Consider the following 17641-nt stretch of genomic DNA (forward strand, 5'->3'; position numbering starts at 1 on the left):
ATCCTGGAGTCCCGGGATCGAGTCCCGCATCGGGCTCCCTGCTCGGCAGGGAGTCTGCTTCTCCCTCTGACCCTCCCCTTCTCATGTGCTCTCTCTCTCTCATTCTCTCTGTCTCAAATAAATAAATAAAATCTTAAAAAAAACCCCCAAACAATAAAGGGGAAGAAAACGTAGAGTGGAAAAAGCCTCAAGAATCCACTCCTAGGTCTGGTATTAACTAGCACAAGAATGTAACTACCCGCAAACGGGTAAAACGGGAACTAAGATTTAACAATAGCTCCTAATCTGGCCACTTCACCAAAACAAAGGAAAAGCATTAACTTCTCGGAAGGCGGCAGCACCTGGGGGCCACGCTGTACGCTCAGCTGGGGAAGAGTTACTAAAAAGAGGGTCCTTGCCCTTTGCTCTCCTTCAGGAACTCACCCTTGCTCTCGAAGGCGGGGGGCGTGGGGGAAAATAATGCAGCTACTTCACTCCCCAAAAGCGGGGACTCAGACCACAGCCCCCAGAACTAAACTGCCCACACTCACGCCCTGACGCGGCCAGACTCCGCGCTGGGAGTGACGCAGTGGGCGGAAACACTGCGCATGCGGGGAGGACGTGCGCGCGGGCGACGGGGCGTACTGCGCACGCGCCGCTCTCTTGGGAGGTGCCCCCTCCCTTTTTTTTCTCACGGCAGGTGAGAGGCGGCCTCCCTCTCCTGCCCTCTCGCCCCGCCCCCTGAGCGGCGCACCCGGGGGGCGTTGCCATGGCGACCCAGGGGCCACAGCGGGCTTGCGGCGGCACAACCCGCCGGGTCTCTGAGGACCTGGCGGCGGCGACAACAGTGGCAAGTCATGGAGCTTTCAAGAAACAACGTCGAGGAGACCAGGAAGCACACGGGCCTCGGGCGTTGCAGGCATTTCTTCTGGCTGGGCGTGGTCTTCGACACGGTGGGCGCGACCCTGCTGTTCACCGGGGTCTTCGCGCACCTGCTCTTCTACGACCTGCTGCTCTACCTGGGTTCCATCATCATCTTCTTCAGCCTGCTGTGGTGGGTCTTCTGGTACACCGGCAACATCGAACTGACTGCTGAGGAGTCCTTGAAGAGGCCCTTCTACGTGCCCTCCTCCACCATGGTGGGCGCGCTGAGCCACCGCCTCTCTCTCACCTTCTGCAACGTGTCCACCACCTTGACGCGGATCCGGCGGCGCTGCGGTCCCAGGACGTTCCTTCTTAGACCTGCTTCTCTGAGTATGACCGTCACGGCCCGGCTCGAAAACCAGCTGGAGAAGCAAGACCAGGGCAAAGACGGACCGACAGGTGCCCAGGAGAGCGGCGATGTGCAAAACCTGGGCAGCGAGGACCTGGGCCCCAAACCTGAAGCTGTCCGAAGTTCAAAGGGAGTTCGCTCCCCGGGCCCTGATGCTGGGTCTCGGGGCCCCGAGGCTGGGCTGCCAGGGCTTGTGAAAGGATCGTTTTTCACTCCAGACCAGCCTCGGCCCCCAGCCGTCCTCCCCTCCAGGAGCCTGCCTGTAATCCCCTCGGCCTCTACTCGCCAGCCTCTAGCCGTGCGTGTTTCCAGGAGCCAGCCGGCGGGCACTCTTGCCTCTGCAGGCCAGCCGGCTGCCTCCTTGGCTTCTGCCAGTCAGCCTGCGCTCAGTGTTGCCTCTGAGAGTCAGCCTGCTGTCCCCTTGTCCTCGTTGACTCAACCTACAGTCATCCTTGCCTCTCAGAGCCAGACTGCAGTGTCTGTGTCCCCTCAGAGCCAGCCCTTTGTGCCTGTGGCCTCTCAGGACCACTCCTTGGTTTCCGCGGCCTCTCAGGTCCATCCCCTGGTGCCATTGCCTGCACAGAGCAACCTCCAGGTCCTTTTGGCCTCTCAAAGCCACCCCCTGGTGTCTGTGGCCGCACAGAGCCAACTCCAAGTCCCACTAGCCTCACAGAACCAGCTGGAGAATCTTCCTCCTGCTTCTCAAACTCCATCTTCAGGTGCTCAGGCTTCCCAATTGGAGGCCCTGGCCACCCCTGTGTCTCTGATCCAGCTCCGATCGTCCCAGTCTTTTCAGACCCAACCTGTGGACCTGCGGGTCTCCCTTGCTGTCCATGACTTTCAGGCCTTCTATCACAGCCGACAGACCCTCCAGAGCATCTCTTTGGTCCAAGAGATTGCTCCCAGCCCGTCCGCGCCTGTCCAGGAGTTTCAGAGGAAGCCACTTGCACAGGCTTTTGAGACTCCGCCACCAGCGGGCCAGGAGCTAAGTCAGGAATTCCCTGCCACCGCGTCCCCACCCCATGAGTCCCAGGCTCCAGCTTCTCAGGCCCAGCGATCAGTGTCTCCTGAGAGCACACCCACCCCTGCCTCAGAGAAGACAAGTCGCCCTCCCTAGTACAGAACTGGACCCGTGCCATCGGAGTGGCCGCTCAGGCCTTTGCCAAGTAAGTGCCTTTGGCAGAATCTTCACCTGCAGTATTCCTTAATTGTTTCCGGTCTGTGTTCTGATCGTTTCCTCGATCTCTTCTGCTGGAAAAAATTGAGTGGAGGTGAAGTGGCCTGTTCCTTCCAGGATTAGATCTTTTACACTTTGTAGGTTTTTGAAACCTAGTGCGGTTAAGCTTTTACCTACTCAGTCAGAGAGTGAGATCGCTTTCTTTTATTTAGGCCTTGTAAGGGCAGGGTGGTAATTAAGACATTCCATGAGGAGCTGTGGGTGGAGTGGGGAAAGGGACTCTGCACTGTTTCTGAAACAAGAGGATTTTAGGTGGTACAGGGACACAGCATTAAACAGCAGTGAGCCCTTCAGTGGGAAAGTTTTCCCCTCTCAATTCTTTAGCGGTCTTTTTTGGTTCTATCAAGGAGAGCGTCCTTAGTGTGGAGTTAGTGATCTCCAACATTTTGGTAGGCAACGACCGCACCCAGCTAGGATTTAATACCATGTGTGTTCAAGTTATTTCAATGGATAACTTCTATTTATGCCAAGTAATACTGGTTTTTCTATTTAAAATAGTGATAGTTGCTTTTCAAAGTACATTTAAGTGAAAAAACACTTAAACAACTCAAAGGTAAAAAATTAAGTGTGTAGTGAAACTTGAATGATCCTGAAGTTTGGAAACCATTTGGCTATTAGTAAATCCCACAAGTTTTCTACTAAATCGCAAGAGCCTTTGTGCTCACCTGTTTAATGAACTCTGTGGTTGAGGCTAACTGAGGACCAATTCCACTTAACTCCCCAACCCCTTGTCAGTTAGAAAGGTAGAAAAGGTCATGTGAAGGTCACAATTGGTGAGCCTGCTTCTGAGTGGGTTAAGTGCTGTTATAAAGATATTCACTGCCGAGTATCCATTTCCTGGTCTTTCTCTTTAATCCTATTCCATAAATTACCTACTCTGGAGGGGGAGAATAGGGCAGAGCAATATTTGGAGGTTACGTTAATGCTCCTTTTTACAATGCTACCAACGTATTATCCAAGAAGATTATTTCATATTGGTTGGTTTCATTTCCAGGGTGGGGTACAATTAATTGAATATTCGGTGGAAGTCAAACTCTTAATTTCCTTATAATTTTCTCCAGTTCTCCTTCAAGAGAATGTATATAGGTGTATACACACATATATTCTATAGATAATCTATAGGGCAGAGCATTCTGGCTCTTTTGGTTTTGTACAGTTTGGACACTTGGATTTAAAATGAAATAAATTCAATGACTTATGTTTATTTCTATTAAAAAAAAACAAAAAAGGAAAACACTAACAAACCACAGTAATTACAGAAGGAAAAGATTTAGTATGACAGAGAGAGATCATTAATTTTTTCCCATTAGTCATATCCTTTCAGGTAATTTATATGGTTGAATTAAGTCTCAATTTAATTCTTGAAGGGGGCTTGAGCATTTAACTAACGGCCAGGAATATTGGTAAACACATATAAAGATGAAAGGATGCAGGCCTTGCCAGCAGAACGCTTTGTTATAGACTTTGTGCTTTAACTCAAAGGAACAACTCTAAAGAGAAGAAAATTTTAGGCAAGAAAGGAAAAGGGGTTTACCTAATAATTCTTAGTGGAAGAATTTTTTTTTTTTGACAGAGCCATGCAGTACCCTTCAAATAATTATTTCACTGACCAGACATTTACTGAATTTCTAGTAAGGGCTAGGTATTAATTACATGAGGCACTGGGGATTCAGAGTTAAGATGCCTTTGTTCTCCATATGCTCACTGTTTATCAAGGGCGACAGGTATAGAAATAACTAACACAGGGGCGCCTGGGTGGCTCAGTCAATTGAAGGTCAGACTCTTGATTTCGGCTCAGGTCATGATCTCAGGGTTGTGAGATCGAGCCCTGCATCGGCATCAGGCTCTGAGCTGGGTGTGGAGGCTGCTTAGGATTCTTTCTCTTTCTCCCTCTTACCCAACCCCCCCCTTTAAAAAAAATAAATAATAAAAATTGAAAAAAAAGAAAAGAAATAACTAATGCAGTGTGCTATAACAGAAGTCTAGTCCAAGTCTTTCAGAATACAGGTGTGCGCTACATGAGGATTTTTGAGTTTGATCCCGAAGTAAGCGTTCATTGGGTGAGGGAGATGGGAAGAACATTCCATGCAAAGGGAAAAGCATCAGCAAAAAGGGAGAGGCATAATTAATAGTCCATGACTTGCTGGGGACATATCTGGGAAAGGATAATCTGATGCTATAGACGTGGGTGCTTGGGACTCAGTTTGAGGTGGGGGGGGAAGCTTTGAAGGCTTGTGAAGGCTAAAGTGTACCTGTGGTCTCTGTTGTAAGGAAATGGCAATAGGCCAATAATTAGATAATAATTGCTAAGATCTCTCCCAGTTAGTTCTGAGCTGAAAGTGGACCTCTTAGATATTAGCAGCAGTTTCTAACCCAAGTGGGGGCTCCATGGGCATTTATCTTGGAAGACACTTTCAGGTGTTTATTTACTTGTACATAACTTTTTTTTTTTTTTTTTTTGCTACAAAGATGAAATCAGGTAGAATGAATAGCAAATGTTATGATACATTTCTCTATATTGACCATAAGATACATACTTACCTAAAAGAAGAATTGACACATTTTTTCTACGAAGGCCCGGATAGTAAGTATTTTAGGCTCTGTGGGCCAAGAAGCAAAATCAAGGATATTATGTGGCTGTTTATATAAGAAGAGAGAAAGCTGCCCCCAGTTTGCCTGGGTATGCGGTATAGTTACTTTGATTCCAGATACATCATCTGGAGACATTCACCTAAGAGCAGCTGGCCTGAGACCGAGGGTCAGGGGTGTGGCCCGGCCTGTCAGGCCTACAGCCAACCCGATGTTTCTCTCTGCCCCAGTGACACCCAGACCTAAGGGTGCAATTCTCTGCTCTCAGAGAACCTGGCTCTGCCATCTCGGTCCGCTGGTCTGAGGACAGGTGATTTCCAGAGTCTCTGACTCCCAGATTGAGATTCCACTGGGTGGTGCCTGGCATTTGCCAGTAGTGGAGTCTAGAATGTGTAGGTGGTGGCGTTCAGGCCCTGAGCAGACCACTGGCCAGACAGGCAGGCATTGGGAGCTCTGGGGTGAGCAGGGGTAGAAGTGGATGCCCAGGTCGGTCTTTGAAGCTCACAGTGCTAGGCCGCAGCAACACAAAAACGCAGAGTGCGGAGGGGTGCTCCTGGTATCTGGTGGGTAGAGGCCAGAGGGGCCGCACACATCACTCAGTGCACTGGCCAGGCCCTCACAACACAGACTCATCCCACACAAGGAACCCTGATCCAGAATAATTAAAAAAAAAAATTGCTCCATAGATCATGAGGTATTTAAGGAAAAAATCTTTTTATCCTCAGAGGACTTGTTAGCTCTTAAATAGTCATGGTATCTTCTAGACCAGGAAGATTTTATTCACCTTTGTTTTATTTATCTTTATATTCCCATTTTGAATCAACACAGACGTGGGGGCATCTATTAATAACATATAGGTAACATTTATTGGGTGTTTATAACATGCTGCACACTGTACTAAGTAATTTACAGACATTGTCTGGTTTCTCGTAACAATCGGGTAGGCACCATTATTATGTCCACTTCAAGGAGGGTAGACTTGACAGTGATTGAAAGGTTAAGGCATTTCCTCAATGTCAAACAAATAGCGGAGCTGGAATTAATGTACAGTTGATGTATAATTTGTTACAAGGTGGAGATTATAAGCTTTCCTTCCAAGTTAAAGTTATTAATGAGCCTTTTTTTGGTAAGCCTGTCAATTGTCACTTAAGCTGCAATACTCCCGGATCAGTCTATGGGTGACTTTTCTGTTGAAAGCTTTACTCCCAGGGGCACCTGGGTGGCTCAGTCAGTTGAGCGTCTGCCTTCGGCTCGGGTCATGATCTCGGGGTCCTGGGATCGAGGCCTGGGTCGTGCTTGCTGCTCCGAGAGGAGCCTGCTTCTCCCTCTCCCTCTCCCCCTCGCCCTGCCTGTGCGCGTGTACTCTCACGTACTTTCTCTCCTGAATAAATAAATAAGATCTTTTAAAAAAAAATGAAAGCTTTACTCACAGAAGGAGAATGAAAATCAAGAATTGTTCCACTCTGTTTATAAATACCATCTGAAATAAAAATTGCTTTTTTTCTTTCCAGAATCACCAAAGTTTCTACAGATTTAAGTGCCAACTTTATAAAAGCACAAATACTTACCTTAACCTCGTTTTGGAAACTTCCGTGTGAGTCCTGACCTATCTCAGACCAGCAGGCCTGCTACACGGCCTCTGCCAAGTATGTGTGTGTCAGTGTTGGGGGAGACTTTTCCAGCTTCAGATCATAAAGTTCTTTATTGCCAGAATTTTAAGCCATAATAAACTATGCTACTCCAAATGAACTTTGTTTTAAAATAAGTTGGTTTTTAAAATAGACATCTTGCGAAGGCATTCCAGCATTCCAAGTGGAAAATAATGCCTCGCATACTCTGCGTGAAGATGAAAGTAAGTACACTTCCCACAGAAATGGACATTGGAAAATGTAAGTCTGTGTTTTTAAGGGTACTTTGTGACCTCACTAAGGAATAGAAAAGTTAGCACAATCAGTGCATTGTAACATGCCACAATTTATATGTTCATTTTGATTTAAGGAACATGAATTTCCCATTTTCCCAAGGACTTTAAAATCTGATTGGATTGTATATTTTAATGATAAATAAAATTCATTTGAGAGTATCCTCTCATTTTTTCTTTATATCAGTAGATTATTTATGCAAGAATGCTCTAATGGATAGTTTTCTTTTGAAATTTTCAGTTATAGGCAAAAGCATGTTTTTAGATGGTATGATAGTTTTGATCAAAACTTCAAAAAATTTAAGCTGTTTTTATATTTCTTCCCCTTTTCCATCGTATACTTCCATAATTCTATATCTAATTTTAAAAAATTAACTCAGACTGGAAGACTATGCATTGCAGATACTTAGAACAAAGAATGATAGGACATTAAACTAAGTGAAGTAAGCCAGTCACAGCAAGACAAATACTGTATGGTTCCACTTACATGACATTTCTCATATGACAGAATTGAATTCAGGAGACAGAAAGTAGAGGGGCTGGGGCTGAGGGTGGGGGCGGGAAGTTGTATGATGGGTATAGCCTTTCAGATGAAAGGAGTTCCGCGATTGGTTGCACAACAGTGTGAATGTACTTAACACTAGCAAACAGTACATTTAAGAATGGTTAAGATGATGGGGTACCTGGGTGGCTCAGTTGGTTAAGTGTCTGCCTTCGGCTCAGGTCATGATCCTGGGGTCCTGGGGTGGAGCCCCGCATCGGGCTCCCTGCTCAGCAGGGAGTCTGCTTCTCCCTCTCCCTCTGCCCCTAACCCCTGCTCATACTCGCGCGCTCTCTCTCTCTCGCTCGCACTCTCTGTCTAAAATAAATGAATAAATTGGGGCATCTGGGTGGCTCAGTCATTAAGCGTCTGCCTTCGGCTCGGGTCACGATCCCAGGGTCCTGGGATCGAGCCCCTCATTGGGCTCCCTGCTCAGTGGGAAGCCTGCTTCTCCCTCTCCCACTTCCCCCTGCTTGTGTTCCCTCTCTCTGTCAAATAAATAAGTAAAATCTTAAAAAAATTAAAAAAAATGAGACTCTTTGAACTCCATTATTTGTTTTTCACTGTCACTATCTCGCCAGCCATTTTCACAACTGAGTTCTGACTATGTCAGGGAAATTATATCAAATGCTTGGAATAGTGTTGAATAGAATACACATTGATTTTTTTTCTTCCATTCTCCTTTTTTTTTTCTTTTTTTTTTCCGGAATACTCATTGATTCTGATTCTTACTCAGAATGATGTCAAGTTTGACCTTAATTACTAGAAGAATAAAACTAAGTCCAAAATACTTCAGCGTATTTTATATGTTTTGTGGGAGAAACAAAAGAGAGGATTCCAGCCTTCAAGGAGTTACAAACGTGTAAAACCAGATTTAACTTGCATATTATGAACTTTAGAGAAACTTAAAAAGAAGGCAAAAAAGGGAAGGTACAGAACAAGATTGATAGTGTCCTAGTTTTTACAAACACACATACACACACACACACACACAAGCATGTACATGTGCGGGGTTTTGCACACTCTGAATAGGAATACCACACACCAGACACTAATAACAGAGATTGTTTCTGGGCAAGGGCCAGGGAGGACTGCAGGGTCAGGGGTTGGAGGAATACTTACTTTTCAACATACAGCCTTTAGTACTGTTTAGTACAATTTTACTTATTCTTTTTTAAAGATTTGAGAGAGAGAGCATGCGCAAACATGCACATGCATGAGGTGGGGGAGGGGCAAAGGGAGAGGGAGAGAATCTCAAGCAGACTCCCTGCTGAGGGGGGAGCATGATGTGGGGCTTGATCTCCTAACCCTGAGATCATGACCTGAGCAGAAATCAAGAGTCAGACCCTTAATGGACTGAGTCACCCAGGTGCCCCTCACTTTTTCTTTTTTAATCATGTCCTTAAAAATTAAAATGTTCTGGTGGCGAGGGAACAGTGAAGTAAAATGCCTCGTTATTCTTTCTGAACTCAAGTTCAAACCACTAAGATGATATATTTTTTAAAGGAGGCTATTAACAATGCAGTAAAATGCTAATTATACAGATTTGTTGGAAAGAGGACTCAAACTGAGGGCTGTCAGATTTTAGCCCAGACTCTGCCACGAACTACCTACAAGATCTTTTTTTTTTAAAAGATTTTATTTACTTATTTGACACAGAGAGAGAGACAGCGAGAGAGGGAACACAAGCAGGGGCAGAGGGAGAGGGAGAAGCAGGCTTCCTGCGGAGCAGGGAGCCCGATTCGGGGCTCGATCCCAGGACTCTGGGATCATGACCCGAGCGGAAGGCAGACGCTCAACGACTGAGCCACCCAGGTGTCTTGGCCTTTGGGATTCTTAAAGTCAATGGTCAATCATTAGTCCCTAGATTAGATTGGTCCCTATCTATTTATTAGGTCCAAATTTTGTATTACTTAAAAACATTCATTCGATTAGAAACAACCAAAATGTCCATGAGTAGGAAACAAATTAATTATGATATATCCATTAAATGGAATACTGTGTTCATAAAAAGAACAAGAAAGGTCTTTAACTCCCCAAAATGGAAGGATCTTCAAGATATATGATAAGTAAAAAAAAGCAATGTGCTGAAAAGTATGTAAAGAAACACTGGAATATGGGCGCCTGGGTGGCTCAGTCATTAAGCGTCTGCCTTTGGCTCAGGTTATGATCCCAGGGTCCTGGGAATGAACCCCTCATCGAGCCCCGCATTGGGCTCCCTGCTCCATGGGAAGCCTGCTTCTCCCTCTTCTACTCCCCCTGCTTGTGTTCCCTCTCTTGCTCTGTCTGTCTCTGTCAAATAAATAAATAAATCTTTAAAAAAAAAAGAAACACTGGAATATGTAAGCACTTTATATATATATGAATATATATAAATGAATATATAGAATATTTGAATGAAAGGATTTACAAGAAACTAATAACATTTTTTAAAGAGAGAGAGCATGAGGGGGTGGGGGTGGGGGAGGACCAGAGAGGAAGACAGAGAACCTTAAGCAGGCTCCATGCCCAGCATGGAGTTCTATGGAAGCATGATCTCACGACCCTGATATCATGACCTGAGCCGAAATCAAGTCAGATGTTCAACTGACTGAGCCACTCAGGTGCCCCTCAAAACTAATATTTTTTTTTTTTAAGATTTTATTTATTTGCGAGAGAGAGAATGAGAGACAGAGAGCATGAGAGGGAGGAGGGTCAGAGGGAGAAGCAGACTCCCTGCTCAGCAGGGAGCCCGATGCGGGACTCGATCCCGGGACTCCAGGATCATGACCTGAGCCGAAGGCAGTCGCTTAACCAACTGAGTCACCCAGGCGCCCTCAAAACTAATATTTTTAATGTCTATCAGTAACACTGAGGGATATAGGGAAACTTCACCATATGCCATTTTATGCTTTTTGAATTTTGTAATAGGGAAATATTTTACCTAGTTAAAGATTTAAATTTTAAAAATCTGTTCATCCTATAAGAACATTTCTATTTTAAAAAAATTTTTAAAGATTTATTCATTTTTAATTTTTCTTTTAAGATTTTATTTATTTATTTATTTGACAGAGAGAGACACAAAGTAATCAGGCATTGGCTGCAGTTTTCAAAATAGAAAGTTTAAAAAGCCATGAGAAACAAACTATACTCTAAGTCATAAGATGCAAAATATATAAGATATCACTGCTGGGCAATTTATGAATTATTTCTTCTCTCCAACAATGAATCTTCTGTCTCACAGGTCAGTTTTCACCTGGTTGCAACTATATCAAGTATCTCAATATATTCCATATTTACGGGAAAATAAGTGGGCAAATACTACTGTCATTTACTAAGAACCAACCCTGTTCTGCTCACTGTGCCATACTTTGTGGTCTGTGCTTTATGTGCTCCAATCCATCCTTACACTAGTTCTAAAATAGCTCAAAAAAAATAGTTATCCCCTGGGTGCCTGGGTGGCTCAGTTGGTTAAGTGTCTGCCTTTGGCTCAGGTCATGATTCTAGGACCCTGGGATTGAGCCCCACATCAGGCTCTCTGTTCAATGGGGAGTCTGCTCCTTCCTTTGCCTGCCACTCCCCCTGCTTGTGCTCTCTCACTCTTTCTCTCAAATAAATAAATAAAATCTTCAAAAAAATAGTTATCCCCGGGCGCCTGGGTGGCTCAGTTGGTTGAGCGACTGCCTTCGGCTCAGGTCATGATCCTGGAGTCCCTGGATCGAGTCCCGCATCGGGCTCCCTGCTCGGCGAGGAGCCTGCTTCTCCCTCTAACCCTCCCCCGTCTCATGTACTCTCTCTCTCTCTCATTCTCGCTCTCTCAAATAAATAAATAAATCTTTAAAAAAAACCAGTTATCCCCATTTTATAGATAAGGCAACTGGAATTCTGAGAACATAAATCAGTTGCCCAAAGTAATAGAGTAAACAACAAAGCTGAAATTTTAATCCTGCGCTATGTGACTGTGGGTTCTACTAACTGGTAAAATTTAGCAAAGCCAATGAGACAATTTCAAATATAAAAACATTTAGATTTTTTTTTTAAGATTTTATTTATTTATTTGACAGAGACAGAGACAGCAAGAGCAGGAACACAAGCAGGGGGAGTGGGAGAGGGAGAATCAGGCTTCCCGCTGAGCAGGGAGCCTGATGCGGGACTCGATCCCAGGACTCTGGGATCATGACCTGAGCTGAAGGCAGCCGCTTAACGACTGAGCCACCCAGGCGCCCAATATAAAAACATTTAAAAATTAATCTTGTTGGGGCGCCTGGGTGGCTCAGTTGGTTAAGCGACTGCCTTCGGCTCAGGTCATGATCCTGGAGTCCCGGGATCGAGGCCCGCATCGGGCTCCCTGCTCGGCGGGGAGTCTGCTTCTCCCTCTGACCTTCCTCCCTCTCATGCTCTCTGTCTCTCATTCTCTCTCTCAAATAAATAAATAAAATCTTAAAAAAAAAAAACCACATGATTCAGGAGACTATACAAACATATTCACAGCAATATGTGGGGGTTTGGGGAGGAAAAAATAATCTAAATGTTGGTGATAGGAAAATGGATATATAAATCATGGCATATTCATATAACGGAATGCTACATGGCAGAGAAACACAACAGGGATGGATCGAAATCAGCAGAAGTATAATGCAGCATGGAAATAATTTTATCATGGAAAGATAAGCAAAAGTATATAGATAGTTTAGGAATATATATGATAATTACATAAAGAAAAGTTGAAATGGTTTTAAAAAGTTAGGATAGTAATTAGCTTTGGGAAGAAGCAAGGAGAAGGTGGGACCTGGGAGGAACACACAGGAAGCTTCAATAGGTTAAGGTTCTGTTTCATAAATTGGGCCATACATTCACAGGTACTCATTTTATTATGTTGTATAACCTACAGTAACATATATTTTTTCGTGTATGTCAGACTTTTAAAAATGAAAGAATTGTCAAGTTGCTTGACAGTGCAGAGTTAAATTTCTACTGACAGTGTATGAGAGTGCCGATGGACGTGATTTAAATTTTTTCCCTCTGCTTTGGGGATGGAGGGGAGAAGAGTCCCACTTCAACGGCTGTCTTGGAGTATCTTTGTGACCTAAGGCGCAATTTCCTCTGCTCTCAGGACATTGATGATACCTGCCCAACACTCCTAAGGGACTCTAAACCAACGGCGTAAGAAATGGTGGGACTGCATGGAGTTGGCAGAAAGATAGTTACTGATTTTACACTGTTGGAAAATAGAACAGTGCTTTATACTTAACAAATTGCTGTAGTTGGTTTAATGTCCTTTTGATGGTTCTATACAGTTTCCAAAGGTTGCAACATTTTCCATTCCTGGAAACGGAGGGGAGGGGCAATCCCTCTTTCCCTCTGCTTCCTTCCCACCCACCATGCCTTGGCACCTGCTGTTCCCTATGCTGGAAAACCCTTCGAGGCTTTGTTGGTCTGGCCGACTCCAGAACTTCCCCTAAAAATTTTTCAAGGGCTAACGCCTCTTACAAACTCCTCTCACCCTTTAATCATCCCAGATGACCACAGCTCGGGGGTTTCTGGGTAAATCGCTCCGTCAAACCTCAGTTTCCGCAAAGAAAAGATCAGCTTGGATGTCTGAGGACAGCGCAGACGGTAGAGAGCCCTCTGCAGATGCTGGGTTGGAGCAGCCTAGTTCGAAAACCCCGCCCGCCCCCATCTCTGGGCGGGTTTGGTTTAATTAGAGCCTCAGTTTCTTTAGTTTGACTAAGGGATGCTTTGACTCCGTGGAACCCGGCCACCGCTTAGCACCCCCCGGGGGTTCCCGCGCTTCCTTCATGACCTCGGGAACTGCTCGCAGCCGCCAAAGATCTCTCCTTTCCCGGTGCCGTAGCCACTCTAAGCGCCGCACCCCGCGAGGCGGAGAAAGTCTTCCAACTGCGAGGAGGGGCCCTGACGCAGGGCGGGGAGGAGAAAGCTTTGGCGGCGCTCTAGCCCGCCAGGAATCGCTGCGCTCTCACTCGGGAATCCTGATTGGCTGAAGGCCGTCGCTCGCGCGCGCGTCTTCCGGCCCACGGGGTGGGGCGGAGATGCCAGGAGGAGCACGACTTCCGGTGCGAGGCGCAGTCGTCGCGCCTGTCCGGCCCAATGGCGGCCCCGCTGCTTCACACGCGGTTGCTCGGAGATGCGGCCGCTTCGGCCTCTGCAGGCAAGACGCTGGGCGCGACGAGGACTGGGTGAGCGTCCGGGACGCTTCATTCTGCGCATCTGGGAACGAAGTTCAGGACCGGGGTTAGGGCAGCGGATGTGAAAGGGCCTAGGGCAGAGCTGAAGGAATCGTGGGAGCAACGGGTAGAGGGTCATCTCAGGTCCTCAGGAGTAAGCCCATGCCCCTTAAGTGGGTGGTAAAGGTGGGAGAGGGGCTGGGAAAATGAATCTGTTCTCCGTTCCAGAGTCCCCTTTTCTCCCCACGGGGCTCCCTCATAGCGCCCCAGGCCTGGGTGCTACCTTCTCCTTTGCTCATCCCTCCCGCTTCTTCGTCTAGACTTGGAAAGAGTTCCCTGACCTCATTGATTTATCAGGCGAATGCTGTCATTGGTGGCAAACGGACTCGTAATTTTCTGTTGATGTTTGAAATTTGTTTCCACATACACGTTTTTTAACAGCCTGTCTTCCTCCACTCTTTTTTCTTTTTTTTAAGATTTATTATCTATTTGAGAGAGAGCGAGCGAGCGAGCTGGGGGAGGGGCCCAGGGAGAGAGAATCTCAAGCCGACTCCCCGCTGAGCTCAGCGCTGGAGGTGGGGCTCAGTCTCAGGACCCTGAGATCATGACCTCAGCCGAAATCAAGAGTCACATGCTTAACCGACTGAACCATCCAGGCGCCCCTGTCTTTTTCAACTTTTAAAGCTCCTAACCCCCATAAAACATTCTGGGGTTTAACTTTGAGAGTCATTAGTAAGATGCTGTGTCGTTCCCCGCCCCCCCCCCCCCCCCCCCCCCCCCGCTCTGCTTTGTGTAAAGGAAGAAAACTTTGTGAAACACTTAGCAATTATATCATTCATGGTATTTATTAAGTGCCTATACTTTATTGGTTATACACTGAAGACTAATCTATCAAAAGAGACAACATCTGTGCTCGCAACAGAGCTTACAGTCTAAGGAGGGAAAGACAGTGACTAATAAATAAAAGAACAGTATGGTTTCAGGTAGAGATAACCTGAAGAAATAAAAACAGGGTGATGGGGGGAGTGAGGGGATGGATACTTTAGATTTTGGCCCCTCTGACATTTGACCTTAGCTTGAATGACCTTAGCTTGAATGAAGACAAGAACCCAGCATGTCTAGGTCTGGAGCATGAGTGTTTCTGATAAAGGGAACAGCAAGAGAAATGGGGATCAGCTTGGCAAGTTTGAAGAATAGCAAGGACACTATGGTTGCAGTATGTTAAGTGGTTGGAGATGAGGTCAGAGAGGTAGTCAGGGGCCGGATTAATGTAGGACCTTGAAGACAGCGACGAAGAGTTTGAATTTGTATTCTAAGTGAGGTGGGAAACCTTTGGAGAATTTAACAGGAGAGTAGAGTAGCATGATCTGTTTTAAGTTTTGGAAAAGATCATTAGATCACTGAAAGAAGACTGTTGGGAGGTTAGAGTGGAAGCAAGGAAGCCAGGTAGGAGGCCTTAGCGATAGTCCCACTGAGTGATGTTGGCTCCATAAGTGTTGACTATTAAAATTTTTATTATTCTCTGTCCTGCACTTAATAGTGTGATAATCTTGGTTCTACAGGCTTTCAGATATGCTCACTTTGGAGAATGATTTCTTCAATTCTCCCCCAAGAAAAACTGTTCGGTTTGGTGGAACTGTGACAGAAGTCTTGCTGAAGTACAAAAAGGTAAGAGATCATGTGAGGTTTGATGTCTTTCTCCCTGCTGCTTTATTGAGATGTAATTGATACGTTGAGGTTTGGTTTTTGTTGGTTAGGATACAATTGTAGCCTTTATACTAAAGACCAGTAGACATAATAAAATGAATTTTAGATGTCAGTCTTGAAGTCAGTTGTTTAATAACAGCATTATGCTATCAGCTCAAAATTAGAGTAATAACCTCTTTGCTGAGGTTGTATGTCTTCAAATGCTTTATTTACATAGTATCTTTCAAAAACTTGAGCAGGTGCTAGAATAAAAATCATTGATCAGAGCATTTTCTTTCTTTCAAAAAAAATTTTTAAGGATTTTATTTATTTATTTGAGAGAGAAAGAGTGAGTGAGAGCACCAAAAGCCGGGAGGGTCAAGGAGAAGCAGACTTCCTGCTGAACTGGGAGCCCATTGCTGGCTTGATCCTGGGACCGCGGGATCATGACCTGAGCTGAAGGCAGACCCTTAACTGACTGAGCCACCCGGGCGCCTAAAAGCATTTTATTTCTAAAGGAATTACCTAAGCATTGTTTTGGGACAATAAACCAGCTCTGTCAATAGAGATTTTTTTTTTTTTTTTTTGGTTCTGTGTTAGTTTAGAAGTGATTCTACTAAATCTCAGTGATGGAAAATATGAATGTTTTATTTATATGTATAAGCATTTTATTTATTTATTTATTTATTTATTTAAATGATTTTATTTATTTGACAGATACAGTGAGAGAGGGAGCACAAGCAGGGGGAGTGGGAGAGGGAGAAGCAGGCCTTCCGAGGCTCAGGGAGCCTGATGCGGGGCTGGATCCCAGGACCCTGGGATCATGACCTAAGCCGAAGGCAGACGCTTAATTACTGAGCCACTGTATAAGCCAGGCGCCCCTGTATAAGCATTTTAAATCTACATATATGAATGGATGGTACCTTGTGTCATCAGCTATTTTATTTTAGGTGTCAGTACATAAGTATACCTAAATGTGAACAACCTTTCAGTATTCATTTAGTTTTTTTCCAAGCTGCCTAGCTCCACTAACGTGAGTTTTTAAATTTTTGGAATTATAATTTTACAGTCCAATGATGTGTGAAAGTTATAATGTTCCTTTTGTAATAGTTAAAAGTCCTGCTGTTGGTCTTTAACAGGAAACTGAAGTAAGCAGAACTACTTTCTTTTTTTTCCCGTTCTTGTTTAGGGTGAAACAAATGACTTTGAGTTGTTGAAGAACCAGCTGTCAGATCCAGACATAAAGGTAATTAATTTACATTTGTTCATTAGCAAAGCTGTAGCCACTTTGTACAGATTCAGTTTGCACTTTTGGTCCTGTTCCATCCTCTAGAACTTGCTCTCTGTATGATCCGTCGCTTGAATGCAGCGGCTCTCAATGGCTCTCAATGGGCACTTTTGCCCCCAGGGCACATTCGGTGATGAACTGGAGACATTTTTGGTTGCCACGTCTTGGGGAGGGAGGGGCGCTCCTAGCATCCAGTGAGTGGATGACAGGGATGCAGCTACACAGCCAGCAATGCACAGGGCAGCCCTCCACAACAAAGAATTCTCAAGTCTGAGATGCTAGGACTGCTCAGGTTGAGCATCCCTGCTTTATCTTTATCTTTCTGGAACCTCTTTCCTCTATGCTGCATGCTGCTCTCATGTCTCTCCACCGAGAAAACAAAAACACAAGTTGACTTGTCTTTCGAGCTAGTACACTTTTCATTGTTTTTGGAAATGTTTCAAGAGATATACCTTTTAAGATATATACCTGTCATGTAGGCACAACTCAGTGAATTTTGTTTCCCAACTTTGGAAAGAGTAGTCTCTTACCATGGCAATAGTAGTCAGATTGTCTGGGATCAAATCCTTACTCTCTTGTTCCCCAGTGTGTGATCTTGGGCAGGTTGTTTAACCTCTTTGCCTCTGTTTTTGTCTTTGTAAAACCAGAAAAACAATAGAGGTCTTTTAAATGTGAGGTTTAAGAGGATCCAGTGAGTTAATATATGAGAAGCACTTAGAACAGCCCCTGACACAAAGGGCTTCGTTAGCTGTTATTCCTGCTGACAGCCCGCACTTTCTCATTTCCCTGCGCATTTAAATCCACTATGAAGTCCTCTGCTCTGATTACTATGACAGAGATTACCAGTCATTTCTTACATGCTGATTTCAGCAGACTTTTTTTTTTTTCCAAGCGTCATACGAATTCCTTGTAGCAGTTGACACTGTTGACTGCCCACTTCTTAAAACCTTTCCTTCAGTTTCT

The 17641-nt window shown here is 45.0% G+C and overlaps 2 protein-coding genes across 2 annotated transcripts in view; both read left to right on the forward strand.

Annotated features, from left to right (window-relative positions):
* The first annotated feature begins 198 nt into the window (after positions 1-198).
* On the forward strand, positions 199-7161 carry LOC118021855 (fibrous sheath CABYR-binding protein-like). The gene is made up of 2 exons (XM_035022318.1): positions 199-2418; positions 6590-7161. Exon 1 carries the CDS (start codon positions 837-839, stop codon positions 2367-2369), a length of 1533 nt encoding a protein of 510 aa, XP_034878209.1. The 5' UTR covers positions 199-836; the 3' UTR covers positions 2370-2418; positions 6590-7161.
* Positions 7162-13577: 6416 nt separating this feature from the next.
* Positions 13578-17641, forward strand: part of RRN3 (RRN3 homolog, RNA polymerase I transcription factor) — a 30846-nt gene continuing 26782 nt past the window's right edge. Inside the window, exons 1-3 of the mRNA XM_035022319.1 lie at positions 13578-13716; positions 15267-15372; positions 16580-16636. Of these exons, the coding sequence (XP_034878210.1) occupies positions 13628-13716; positions 15267-15372; positions 16580-16636 (252 nt within the window). The 5' untranslated portion in view covers positions 13578-13627. The remainder of the gene's footprint in view (positions 13717-15266; positions 15373-16579; positions 16637-17641) is intronic.

Source organism: Mirounga leonina, unplaced genomic scaffold (assembly GCF_011800145.1).
Source record: "Mirounga leonina isolate KUSES-001 unplaced genomic scaffold, KU_Mleo_1.0 Mir_175, whole genome shotgun sequence".
Lineage (NCBI taxonomy): Eukaryota > Metazoa > Chordata > Mammalia > Carnivora > Phocidae > Mirounga > Mirounga leonina.